Consider the following 14,605-nt stretch of genomic DNA (forward strand, 5'->3'; position numbering starts at 1 on the left):
TAAATCACTAGTCACACTTAACATAGCAGAGTGCTTATTGACACTTAACAGATCTGCAGCTGAGTGGAGGAGGAGCAAATTCATGGTCTTGTACTCATAGAAGTTCATGGGGTGGGATGCTCAGTTGGATCACTCGCCTTGCTGAAATTACTTCTTCATATAGTTGAAGTAAAGTCCATGTGATTGAGGTAAATTAATGTGCAAATGATTATGCTTTATTGTATAAAGTAAAAGGTAGTTCAATATTGGGTCCAAGTCAGGTGTGCCAAGTTTGGTATCCAGTGTTTCAACTTGTAATTCAAATTTGATCTTCAGACATGGTAACAGGCTGCTTGCCCAAGTCTCTGCCTGTATGACACACAGCCACTTGCTATGCAGTATTTCCCAAACTGACTTCACAGACATTCCCACTAGACCAATCCTCCACTCAATGGAGCCATCCCGTAGTTGATCAAAGGAATGTCTAAGTTTTCTCCATGGTATTTTTGTTGTTGTTATTATTATTACTTCTTACCACAGATCCAAGCCATTATGAGCATGTCTTCATATCCACAAACACCCAGTCCAAGCCAGCACAACTTTTGCCTGGCCTCCTGCAGAAACCTCATGAATGACTTCTGTATGTCTACATTTGTCCCTCTTCAATTCATGCTCCCCCAAGAAACCAGAGTAGTACTCTCAAAATGGAAGTCAGAAGGCCTTGCTTAGCCACCTCCCCCCGCCTTCTTGGGTTTATCTCAAATCTCTTCCTCTCTTCCACTCCAGCCATGTACCTGGCCGAGAGCTTTGGATGCAGCACAGGTTGTCAAGGAAAGAAATGGGCATTCTCTGTATTTTTCCATTTATTTTAACTATTAGGATTCTAAGGCTGCTGGCTAACTGGTTGCAGCTGGTCTTCATGTTCTGATCCACTCATGGTTGCTAAAGCACTGCTGGACCTACTGTAATGCTTGCTGTTACTACCGAGGTACGCAATGAGCGTTTGATTTAATAGCCAAATATTCTAGGATAGCTCCACATTCCTCTTCCGCTCAAAAACCTCAAGTAGATCCTAGTTTGAGCTTTTCTGTCGAAGTTGTTCATAATTTGGGGGCAGATATTGCATCTGATAATAGCAAAAGGTAGTCTAATGGAGTGGTGTTAAAATTATGACTGAATACCTAAATTAGAATACTGGCTCCTTTTACTAGCTGAATTACTTTGGACAGGACAGTTTTCTCTCTAAACTTCAGATTTAGTAAAATCTAATTTTTAAAAACAGATCAAAAGCACTTAAATTCTAGCATGTGGAAAACATACAAGTTGAGGGTCTTTTTCATCACTTATGCTTTCCACACAACTTCTGGATAACACAAGGTTCATAATTTCTCAGAAAATAACTATTGATTTGATTACAGTAACAGCAAATTGACAGAAATGGCTACCTTGATATGAAGAGGAAGTAGATTCTGTTAACTTTCCATCAGTGGAAGAATTTTCTTCTCCAATCACGTGCCAGATTGTTGTGTGCTCATTATATGTGAGACACTGTGCTCAAGTGAATAAATTGGTCATAGGTCTGTACAGGTCCCTTATACTCTTTTCTTGAGCCTTTTATTAGCATAGCTTGCCTTTGCCAAATGACCTCCTAAAGTACATTGCCCATGGCCATGAAGAGCAAAGCCACACAGCCCACACTGAAATGCTATCATCTACCTAATTTCACATTACAGAGAGAATGACTTTAAAAAAAAACTGAACATATTTTTGGCTACTTTCTATCTTGTATCTGCATTTCATGTATGGTGTGTGAAGAGTGATTCTAGCAGCTTGCCTAACCAGAGAGGCAGTGAGAGTGCCAAGTGGTGAAGTCATTGGGATTTGCAACTGGACGTCGAATGCTTCCCAGCACTGCTGCTTGCTCACACTGTATGACCTGGAGCAAATCAGCCTCTCTGGAAAGTAGCTTCCCTTTCTGTAAACTAAATGATACCTCCCTAGCATTTATATTAAGATTAGGTAATATGGGGCCCGGCGCGGTGGCGCAAGTGGTTAAAGGTCCTCGCCTTGCACGCCCGGGATCCCATATGGGCGCCGGTTCTAATCCCGGCAGCCCCGCTTCCCTTCCAGCTCCCTGCCTGTGGCCTGGGAAAGCAGTCGAGGACGGCCCAAAGCTTTGGGACCCTGCACCCGCGTGGGAGACCCGGAAGAGGCTCCTGGCTTCGGATCGGCATAGCATCGGCCCGTTGTGCTCACTTGGGGAGTGAATCATTGGACGGAAGATCTTCCTCTCTGTCCCTCCTCTCTGTATATCCGCCTTTCCAATAAAAAAATAATAAAAATAAATCTTCAAAAAAAAAGATTAGGTAATATGAAAGATCCAAATCATTTCAGTTGTTACGTCAATTTCAAATATTACCAGTGTGACCTTCCCCCACTCCCCTGACCCCATGCTTGTTCTAGCTACAGCCAGGCAACCCTCTGTTCTGTATCGATTGTGTTTGTTCCAGGACTTCCTCATTTGGAGAGTCCTTTCTTTGCCAAGGCCTGAACAAGGAGGGCTGGGAATTACATTCTGTGTGTCAGAGGCTGACCATCACTCTACCTGCCAGCAGGCATCACAGGCATTCTAAAAGATCTGTTTTCACTTCTAATAGATGTTTACAGAGTTTGTTTATTAACCCTGTTATTTTGTCAACATGGTATGATCTCACCTTTAAAACACTTACATTCAAAAATTTTATAAAGATTCATTCATTCATTCATTTGAAAGGCAGACAGCGTGTCCTCTTGGACTAGTGTGACTGGTCTCTGGTCTCACAAACGACAGTTTAACACTGTACTTCTGAAGTAAATCTGCTACTCCATGGGACATAGGATATAGTTAGAGGCTGTGGGCCCTACAGTCACTGCCCTCTTTCACTGTCAGAGGCCAGTTTGTTTTCATTGGCCAGTTTGTTTCATTGTAGACCTCAGGGAATATCATTAGGGAAACAACCCGCCCAATATAGAACAGAGAGGAGGAAGAAGAAAGAGCTCTTCCATCTACTGAGTCACTCCCCAATTGACCTCAGGTCCAGGAATGGACCAGGGGTCAGAAACTCCAGCTGTGTTCCCCAAGTACATGGCAGGTACCCGAGAACTTGGGCTATCTTATGCTGCTTTCCCCAAATGCATTAGTGGGATCTAGAGATGTAACAGCTTTTCCCATGTAGAATGTGGACATAGCAAGTACCAGCTTAATTTGCTGTACCAGACAGCCCATACTATGTTGTAATGCTGTGAAAAATGCTGCTTTCTGTAACTTTTGTTAATTTTTTTTATCATCACAGCTCATGGCCTATTCTATATAATCTATAAAAACTGATTAATTTGTCAAAATTACACTCTCTTCCAACTTAAATTAGTAAGGTGATACTGTCTCAAACACCATGAATTTAACTTACTAAACTGGTTCTTGATGAAAATGCCACCTTGATGGATTTAGTTCAGGGGAACCTCAAAAAGATAGGCCCCCTCAAAACAGTGAGGAAGGGCAAACAAAGTAGAAGAAAGGTTCAGAACTGCAAGCAAAAAATGAATAAATAGTAAGTGATGAATTGTCTAATAATGAAAGAAAGCAGGGGCCAACATTTTAGCACATCAGGTTAAGCTGCTGCTTACAACATCAACATACTATATCAGATGCTTTGCTTCCTATCCTGCTCCTTGCTAATGTTCCTGGAAAGGCAATAGAAAATGTCTCAGGACCTGGGTTCCCCCCATCCATGCGCAAATCCCAGATGGAGTTGCAGGCTCCAGGCTTCAGCCCAGCCCAGCCCAGCCCAGCCCAGCCCAGCCCAGCCCAGCCATTGCAGCCAATTGGAATCTCTATCATTCTTTCAAATGCATAAAAACAAAATCTTCCAAAGAAGAGAAAACAGTTCAGACATCTCTCCCATGCTTCCCTAAAGCCTTGAAGTTCACATGAAAGAATGACCTTGTAACATGGTTTCTTTAGGAATGCGATTAAATCAAATACTGCCGTATAAATGATAACTTTGGAGACATCCTAAAAGGTTGAGAAGGCAGAACAGATAAAAATACATTACCAATTTCTGGTATCAAGATTCTCATGTTGGAATGTTTATTTTTCCATTTATTTGCAGACAAGTGAACAAGCTACTTAGTTTCTGAATATAAAAACAGAAGATCTGTTTTTATTTGAATTTTCTCAAGGACTTTCCTTAAGATATACCTATTATATCGGGCCCAGCACAGTGGCCTAGCAGCTAAAGTCCTCACCTTGAACATGCCAGGATCCCGTATGGGTGCTGGTTCTAATCCCAGCAGCTCCACTTCCCATCCAGCTCCCTGCCTGTGGCCTGGGAAGGCAGTCAGGGATGGCCCAAAGCCGCGGGCTCCCGCACCCGCTTGGGAGACCTGAAGGAAGTTCCTGGCTCCCAGTATTGGATCAGCACAGCACCAGCTATTGCAGTCACTTGGGGAGTGAATCGTCGGACAGATCTTCCTCTATGTATCTCCTCCCCTCTGTATATCTGACTTTGCAATAAAAATAAATAATTTTTTTAAAAAAGATATACCTGTTATAGTTAAACTAAAGTAATGTACACATATACCTCAAAAAGTTCATGAGAAATGGAATTTCCCGGTAAGCTTATTTTGATGCCAAAATATTTTACATTTTTTTTATATACAGTTCCATAGGCTCTGGGATTTCCCTTAGCCCTCCTCAGCACCCCCCCACTGATTTCCCCTGTATTATTATAATACTATAATAATTCATAAACATCCATAACTTCATCATTCTGCTATTTAAGTGTATCCTGACATTGTAGGCATGGACAATGGCAGAGAGTCCCGTGTCCTATTATCAAGATACATTTAATAGTTTCATTGGAAATTCATCTTTGATCTGGAAGTAGATATGCAAACTGCATTGTATCCTCACATCTGAAAATGATAGCCTCTACTACTTAGTTACTGTACATCCCCATAAATGAAAAGTCACAAAACAAAATCAACAAGCAGTAAAATAGAAATTAACAACACCATAGAGTTAAATAATATGCTACTGAATAATTAATGTGTCCCTGAAGCTATGAAAAAGAAAATGAAGAACCTTCTTGAAGAAAATGATGCTACAGTATGACCTATGGGTCAGTGAAGAATTTAATATGAGAAAAAAAATATTTTGAAGAAATGAAAATAAAAACAAAAATATCAAAATCCATGAGATACAATTTCCTCTGATCTTTGTTGGTGGAATGTGTCTCCTGTAGGCAACAGATAAATGGATTTTGTTTTTTTAATCCAGTCTACTATTCTTGATGCTGAATTGATGAGTTTAAACCAGTTACATTCAGGGTTAATATGGAAAGGTGGTAGTTTGATGCTGTCATTTTAGCCATGGGCTGTTCATTGTTTGATTTAGTCTTCTGTTATTTTACTTGGATGTTTTCCACATTTGCCTTTGGTTTTGGTAGGTGCTATTCCTTTTCTCTATCAAAAGAACATATTTATCATTTGTAGGGCAGATCTGGAAGAGACATATTCTTTGAGCTTTTCTTTACTGTAGAAGAATTTTATTTCATTTTCAAAGACAAAGGAAAGCTTGCTGGGTACGTTATTCTGCGTTAATAATCTTTTCCTTTTAGAATCTGGAATATGTCACTCCATTCTCTTCAGGCCTATAGCATTTCCTCCAAGAGGTCAGCTGTGAGTCTGATTGGAGTTCTTCTATATGTCAATTGCTTTTTTTTTTTCCACATGCACATTTAAGGATCTTTATGTTCGAATGAAGAGAGCTTGATTGTCATGTGTCACAATGAAGACTGCTTTCAGTGGATTGTAGTTGGCGTTCTATGCCCCTCCTGTATGTTGTTTCCCAATTCTTCCTCCATATTAGGGAAGTGCTTTACATCTTTAAACTCAGCTTCTCTTTCTGTACCTTCTGGGACTCCCATAACTCTTATATTTGGCCTTTTAATGGTGTGTCTTCATTCTTGAATACTTTTTTAAAGCTTGACCCAACTCTGCTTCCAGCTTTTTGATTGTTTCACCATTGTGACAGAAAAATATCTTCCAATTCTGAGTTTCTTCTGCCTTTCTGTTCTTGAGGCTTTCATTTTTAATGTGCTCCATTATGTCCTTTATTTCCAATAATTCAGCTTGATTTTGTTTCAGTGTTGCTAATTCCTGTGTGACATATTCCTTAAGTTCCTGTATGTGCTTCTCACTGTTGATAAAAAAGCTTTGTAACAAGTTTTTACATTCTTTATCCCCTATTTCCTTGATGTATTCCTCAGTTAACTCTGAAGTTGGCAAGAGCTTTTCCTCCTTTGCAGTGGAGTCTTCAGTAAAATTCATTGTGCCTCTGTTTCCTTTTTTGCTCTTGGTCATCGTACTTCTAGTTAACAGATTCTTCTCTTTAGGCAGGATTCTAAGTTGTGTCACCCACAGATCTATAGTTTTTTATTTGGTACCCAGTTCTTCATTTTTAGTTGCTTGTGCCACTCCCTCCAATGAGTTTCAGGTCTGGGCTCTTATATTAGACTTCCACCACAGTCTCCACTATATAAAGCTTTTAAAAAGTTCATCTAATATGCACATCATATTACCAAGTAGCCCCAGCTCCTGGCTTACTACTCTCTACTTCCTTGTGATCCCATCCTTTGTCTGCACTGTGGCCTGTACTTACTTACTCCCACTCACTCCCACTTCCAGTTTGAGCATTCTCCGGATTAGGGAGATGCCAGGTATCCTAAATAGCTGGGTTATTGGTGATGCTGATCTTGCCAGAACCTGTTGGCCATTACATCTGAGGGTCATTTGGACCTATTTTATGTGAGATCTGTAGGATGCCAAAATTGGTACCATGCACAGTACACTATTGTTCCTCCAGTTCCACAGCCTTTACCATAGTGTGCAAAATGGCTTCTGGCATGGCACTGGTGGAATTCTGGATCTGCTGACCATTAGGTCTGGGGGCTACACAGACCTATATTGGATGAAACCTATAGGATACCACATCAGTACTGTTTTCCCTGTTGGACCAATACAATGTGCTGAGCTGGAAATGAGTTCTCTCCTGGATTAGCTCATATACAGCTTGCTGTTGTCCTTCCAGTCCCACAGCCTTTACTTCAATACACAAAATGGTACCTAACGTGACACTGGTGGGAGTCTGGACTGTGAAGTAACCCTGTTCCTGCACCATCTGCTTGGGGTCTCCTGCTTTGTTTGCTCCTGGTCAAATCAAACAAAGCATTAAGACAGGCAGTTCTTTGCCTGGGTTCACCTCCTGAGCTTCTGGTGAACTCCCCTTCCCACCTGACTATAGGTGGAGCTCGTATTTCCACTTGCTGATTGGTGCTGGGATATCTGATCATGGCATCACCACTCCATGTCTCTGCTGCTTCCCCATATCCATCAGTCTCCAGGTGCCCCTCTTCCACTGTCCTGTCCTCTCCTATTTCCTGGAATCTGCTCTATATGCTTCACCCTGACTGATGATTCTCCATCTCTTTAAATGTGTCCTTGCCCTATTCCACCATCTTGATCCTTCCATAGTTGCCAAAATATTCCAATCATGCGTAGTTTCTTCATGATGTGCATATTACATGAACTTTTTTAAAGCCTTATATAGCTGATTTTTGAGCATGTGCGAAGCAAAACTAGGTATGAATTTTGTTAAATTTGAAATAAATTATCTATGTGAGAATTATGCTAATATTACTCTGTTCCAGTTGTGTGATTCTCTTCCATTTAATTTTCAGGAGAATCCTCATTGACACTGGAGAGCCAGCAATTCCAGCATATATCAGCTGTTTAAAGCAGGCTCTGGACAAATTCAACACAGCAATCCAGGAAATCATAGTGACTCATTGGCACCCGGATCATTCTGGAGGCATAAGAGACATCTGTGAAAACATCAGTAATGGTAAACATAAAATATCCAATAAGCTCATTAAGGAAAGCTAAGTGTGGGGTATTAATTATTTCATTTACAAAGCTAAATAAGCCATGAACCATTTACTAAATAACTTAAATTTTACTTGTAAAATTTTATGTGACTCATATACTGTCTCAGTTTTAACAAGGGAGGAAAGGAAGAGTTTCACATTTTGTTCCAAATCCCTATCTACTTCCAGCTGACGCATTTTCCCAGTGATGAAGGCATGTTTAAGCTTAATCAGTATACAGTTACTGCTTCAATTTTTTTAAAATGTTTATTTTAACTTTTTAAATTATTATCATCATTCTGTGATACAGTTCTATAGGCCCTGGGATTTCCCCTGCCCTCTCCCATCCTACCAAATTCCCCTATATTATTACTATAGCATAGCTCTTCATAAACAGTCACCTGTTTATCATTGCAGACATGGACAATGGCAGAGAGTCCAGTATCCTACCGTCAAGATACAGCTAATAGCTTCATTAGTATCCATCTTTGATCTGGAAGTAGAGATGCACACTGCACTGTATCCTCACATCTGGACATGATAGTTGTCATTACACAGTCACCACATATCCCTCTTAAATGAAAAGCTACAGTACAAAATCAACAACAGGAAGAAAAATAGAAATTTACAATAGCATGAAATTTATCAAGAGTTTTTCATAGTTCAACAGTCCTGAATTGTTGGCAATCCCACCACTCCAATCACGATGAAAGCTCTTCTGAATTCGCTGGCTGCTATAGTCCACCTTAGCATCTCCATCCGCCCAGATATTCACTACCAACAATTGGCTGGGGTATTTGATAAATTTGTTCTGTCCTCTATCCTCTGCCATGGTATCAGGTGTCCTCTGGAGGCTCCAATGGACTGCTGCCGGAGACCAGCTCCAGCTGACTGAGAGCTTGCAAAGGATGCGTGGATTGGCGAGATGATAGGAAGAGACAAGACACGGACCACTATGGCTTGATGCTCATAATGGACAACTCAGCAAAGTTGCCTTCTTTATTTATACATAAATCATCACAAATTTTGCACAACATCCAATTGTTTCATTTTTCATTACATCATGGTTATGAAAATGCAAGAAGCAATCCTAAAAAATATTTTTCTATTTCAAAGAAAACATTCTTAACAAACCATTACTCATTGAAACCTGCAATCACCTGGCTGAAGCCAGGAACTCCACGGTTGGCAGCACATGCAGTTACATAGTGACAAGTAGTTTACTTATATTCAAAATCAATTTTTACTAAACACAAACTAATATTGATTAAAATATTAATACAGAATTAAAAGATCATGAATGAAAGGATTTTCTAAAAGCATATAACATAGATTCCTTGCTAAATCTTATAATCAAATCATGCATTAATTACGATCACCTTCACCTAGTGCTGATTCAATTGTTTTTTTTTTTTGTAAAGATTTATTTTATTATTTTTTTAATTGGAAAGGCGGATATACAGAGAGGAGAGACAGAAAGGAAAATCTTCCTCTGATGATTCACTCCCCAAGTGAGCGCAATGGCCGATACTATGCCAATCTGAAGCCAGGAGCCTCTTCCGGGTCTCCCACGCAGGTGCAGGGTCCCAAAGCTTTGGGCCGTCCTCGACTGCTTTCCCAGGCCACAGGCGGGGAGCTGGAAGGGAAGCAGGGCTGCCAGGATAGAACTGGCGCCCACATGGGATCCTGGGCATGCAAGGCGAGGACCTTAACCACTGCGCCACCGCACCAGGCCCTGATTCAATTGTTTTTTATTCTTTTGTTAAAGGGCAGTGAAAGGGATCAAGGCAGCTCAGCCAATCTACAAACAGAGGGCCTTTACAAGAAACTTTCTTTCATCTATATAAACTGTTTTCTTTCCCTAAATATAAGTAACAATATAAGATAAAGATTTTAAACCATTTTGAGGGGGTTCACATTTATTTCCTTATAAAAGATGCCCCATATACTTTTGCTTTCTGTGGTTAAGAAACTAAAATGTGTCATATCATGTGTTGTAACAGTTAGAGGTGCATAGTAAACAAACGCTTTGTACCTCCATGATTGCCATCTGTTGCAAGATATTATCAAGCCATTTCTTAAGGAAAACATTCCTTATACTAAGGCAAGCTTTAGGACAAAAGTGGGCACATAACAGGATGTTTGGAAACATAGTGGGCTCAATTATACTATTGTATACTTTTAGCTGTGTGTCATAGCCTTACTGTTACTAAAGGTATTTTTATCATAACATGATTGATCAATTTGAGGTGTCATACCAGTAACAGGAATCATTTCACATTAGCAGAAAAACAACAACACCTTCAAAAGAATTCTATGAAACATCAGAGAGGTGATTGAGTTCCATACAATGGGTGAGGCAGCAATGAGGTGACCAGAGACATTCTGCCGGGCCTTGCCTCGCTGCTAGAAACTCTTTGCCTTGCTAACTGAGGAGCGGTGCTCATCACACACCCATGCCATGTGACCCAACTGCATGGCTCCCCACAGACTGCCATATCCTCCATGTACATTTGGATATGCTGTCCTCTGCTCCATCTGAGCCGCTGAGGAGACCCTGCTCTGACACATCCACTCCCACAGTCCATGGAACCTGCAATTCTTTCCATGGTTAGGGTTCTAACTCCAGCAGCTCAGTTGGTAGGGAATTGCCAAAGAAATTCATCTGAGGCCATCTCAGAACTAATTCTTGTTTGTGTTTGCTAATATAGTGTCTGGCACAGCCTTTGCACACACTGGTAGTTGCAGTTGCTGGGTCAGTTCTGTCTCCAGCCCCATGTTTTACACAACCCAATGGGTGTTAGAACCCAACCCGATCCTGCCCATCACATACTTAGCCTTCACGCAAACCAGTAGGGGCTGCATTTTAGTCGGAGCCACCCACAAAAACCCCCCACCAGGCCAGCCACTGCCCTGGTTCCCATGCTTGCCAGTACAGCAGACTGGTCCCGACCAGTTCGTCCCAACCAGCCCCACTATCCATTCCACACTGATGGCAGCAGGTGCCACCAACTGTCTAAGCCATGCCTGCACCTGACAGAATTTGGCCCCTGTGCTAGCATCTGCCCGCTGATGTTTCGGCAAAGCCCAATCAATCCACACTGACATGTAACGATTATCAGAACTGTAATTTAAAAAATGGGAAAAAATTCCACACTGAAACCAGCTTATGCATGTACTAGAAGGTACACTCAGCCCAGCCTGACTTTTCCCCAATTCAGCTCACATGCAGGCCATTGGATATGGCCCTGCCCAGCCTGGTCTGCCCCCATCCCAGCTCTCATGCTCACCAGTGGGAGTGGTGGCCCAGAAGGAGGGCCCTCACTGGGGCCACCCAAGCACTTGTGAACCACATTTCTCTGCTTTCCCAGGCACATTAACAGGAAGTGAGATCAAAAGTGGAGCAGCCAGAACTCAAACCAACACTTCAATATGGGATCCCAGTGTTAACAGGTGGTGGCTTAATTCATCACACAACATTGACCCCCAAACATACTTTGAAGGTTGAAAATCCTACCTCTGGCTTTGGGACTCCCTTCTAGCACTCAGAGCAAAGCCCTTTTCCTAGCAATCCTTTGCTTTTAGCTACTGTACTGGCTTCTTTACTCTAAGTCAGGCACTAGATGGAGACAAGTTTCCTGCTTTGTGTCACAACCTCAATAACGCCTGATGTCATCAACATCTAATGTGAATGGCTTTCAAATTTTGTGTAGCAAAGGATTCACTAAAGAAACACAAGGCTTTTATATAAGCCTAGAGAGGCATGACAGAACAAAAAGCTCTTTTATTGAAGAATATGAAATAGTCCTATCCCACAAAAAAAAGCTGCTGTAACTCACCCACTTTCTATTGTCTCTTAGTACTTTACATAGTCATGTGCAAGTATTAACTGTAAAAATTCATTTCTTAAAAGGCTGAATTATTGTTTAATGTATGACTTTATTTATTTTATGTTTTATGACCAGATTCTGCCTATTGCATTAAAAAGCTCCCACGGAATCCTCATAGAGAAGAAAAGATAGGAAATGGAGAGCAACAATACACTTATGTGAGAGATGGAGATGTGATTAAGACTGAGGGAGCCACACTAAGGTAAGTGAATGTCCCTTAGCTGGGTAAGGCAAGGGCCCATGTGCATGTCGTATCAAAATGGAGACAGGACTGATCTATTAACATTTGGAGTTTTTTAAGATTTATTTTATTTTTATTAGAAAGATACATTTTCAGAGAGAAGGAGATACAGAGAGGAAGCTCTTCTATCCACTGGTTCACTCTCCAAGTAGTCACAATGGCCGGAGCTGAGCCAATCCAAAGCTAGAAGCCAGGAGCTTCTTCAGGGTCCTAAGGTTTTAGGCCTTCCTCTACTGCCTTCCTAGACCATAAGGAGGGACTGGATTGGAAGTGGAGCAGCCGGGACTAGAACTGGCACTCATAAGGGATCCTGGTGAGGCAGGGATTTAGTCACTGAGCCATCATGCCAGACCTGATTTATTTACATTTGTACATATAGAGAATATCTTAGGAAGGGGACAAGAGAAACACAAAACAAATCTGGTACCATCATTTACTCCTGAAAGAGAAAAGAGACTGCTTGAGAAATGGATAAAAACCTTTCACCCTATAAGCCTTTTGGCTTGTTTGCTTTGGAGAATTCCGTATGTATTTATTTAAAAGGCAGAGTGACAGAGAGAGGTAGGAAAGAACTCTTCCATTTACTCCATACTCCCCAAATGCTGACAGCAGCTGGGGCTGGACAAAGCAAAAGCCAGAAGCTCCCATCAGGTCTCCCATTCGATAGAAGACAGGGCACCTAGCCACGGATACATCCTGTGTGTTCCTGCCTTTGCTCATCCTCCCTGTTAGCAGGTATCGCCCCGTCGCCCCACCTGTCTCCCTGATAAATTCCTGTCTGTCTTTACTTCAGGACCCAGCTCATACATTACTTCCTTCAGAACCCTTCCAGAGCAGAATTAACTACTCCCTTTCTCCTCTAACTTTATATCCTCTGACTTTTATTATTTCATTATGACAGTTATTAAATTGTATTGTGGGATTTTGTGTGTATATGTTAGGGAGAGGAGTAGTATCAGTGTCTTCTTAAAAAATAATCAGTTCCTTAAATTCACATGATTAGTTAATGCCAGTTGCTATGGCAGATCAACTCAAATGAAAAAAAAAATGGCTCAAACTTGAATACATTAATTTTTTAGATACATCAAGTCCCAAAAAGTGCCTGGCATGGTAGTCTAGCGGCTAAAGTCCTCACTTTGCACATGCTGGCATCCCATATAAGCACTGGTTCCTCTCCCAGTGGCCCCAATTCCCATCCAGCTCCCTGCTTGTGGCCTGGGAAAGCAGTTGAAGACAGCCCAAATCCTTGGGACCCTGCTCCAAAGTTGGAGACCCAGAAAAGGTTCCGGGCTCCTGGCTTCAGATTGGTGCAGCTCCAGCCATTGTGACCACTTGGGCAGGCAATCAGCGGACGGAAGATCTCCCACTCTCTCTCTGCTCTCTGAACATCTGACTTTCCAATAAAAAAATAATAATAATAAAATAAAATCCCCCCAAAGCTTCTGATTAACAAGAGGCTCTCCTGCAAGTCGCGACTAGGATTCTTCAATTTCATCATTCCACCTGCCTCAGCATTTGCCTTTCAACATGGTCCTGCTCACCTCCATCCATCCATCAGGTAACATCAAACACGGAAGGTTTACTGCACGGGGCATTGACATATTCCAAGCCTTCTGTTGCATGAGCTGCCAGTTTATCTGTGTGCCATTCCTAGCAATAGTTGTGCCCTGGAAAAATAGAAAATGGGTTTAGTAATTTGCTAGGCTTTTTCTGAAACAAATACATGAAAGAATCAGTGCATGGCACATACAAGGCACTTAATATTTAAACTGGATGTAGTAATTTTCTATAAAGAAGTAAGGAGGTAAACAATTGAATGAGAAAGTGAAAAACGCAGCAACAGATCTCTGTGTCCTCTTTCCAATAACCAGTTGCATCCTCTCCCAACTATGCCAATAATTGACAAAATGTAATTTATATATCAGCTATTATCTGGGAAGCTTAAAAAATACTCTTGTTGAAAATATAATATCATTTAATAGAATTTGCTCATAATACCAAAGAAATACAAACATTAGTACTTCTTCAAAAAGTATTCTTAATGGTACTGAATTCTTTCAATAGCTTACCAGCCCTGGGCCAAATGAATGACAGGGGTAGATGCAATAGGTGATTCATTGAGTGTTCTACCTCAAACATTTAGGGATTATAATACTGGCTAATTAATCACGGTTATCACAGAGTCATGGCTATATGCAGATAAGACACCCACATCTCACACCAGTCTTGGTTTCCATACCCACATTCAGCTCTTGACTTGTGCTTGCTGCTCAAGTAAACCCCAAGAGGCAGCAGTGATGGCTCAAGCATGTGGCTCTCTAGCATCCACTTAGGAGACCTAGATTGGAGTTTCTGGCTTCTGGCTTTGACCTGGCCCAACCCTGGTCATTGCAGTATTTGAGGAGTGAACCAGTAGATGGGAACTCTATATGTGTGTCTGTTTCTCAAATAAAAGAGGAAAAAACAAAAGGAAAGAAGGAATAAATATGCAGCTTTTGCAAGGTAACTGCCAGTGAGGTGAGCACAACCAC

At 41.3% G+C, this 14,605-nt stretch overlaps 1 protein-coding gene across 1 annotated transcript in view; it reads left to right on the forward strand.

Annotated features, from left to right (window-relative positions):
* The window catches only part of LACTB2 (lactamase beta 2), a 32,702-nt gene that overhangs the window by 2,344 nt on the left and 15,753 nt on the right, over positions 1 to 14,605 (forward strand). Inside the window, exons 2-3 of the mRNA XM_040994456.1 lie at positions 7,758 to 7,921; positions 11,909 to 12,035. Coding sequence (XP_040850390.1) covers positions 7,758 to 7,921; positions 11,909 to 12,035 — 291 coding nt within the window. The remainder of the gene's footprint in view (positions 1 to 7,757; positions 7,922 to 11,908; positions 12,036 to 14,605) is intronic.

Source organism: Ochotona curzoniae, unplaced genomic scaffold, assembly GCF_017591425.1.
Source record: "Ochotona curzoniae isolate NIBS_2020 unplaced genomic scaffold, NIBS_Ocur_1.0 contig_1071, whole genome shotgun sequence".
Classification (NCBI taxonomy): domain Eukaryota; kingdom Metazoa; phylum Chordata; class Mammalia; order Lagomorpha; family Ochotonidae; genus Ochotona; species Ochotona curzoniae.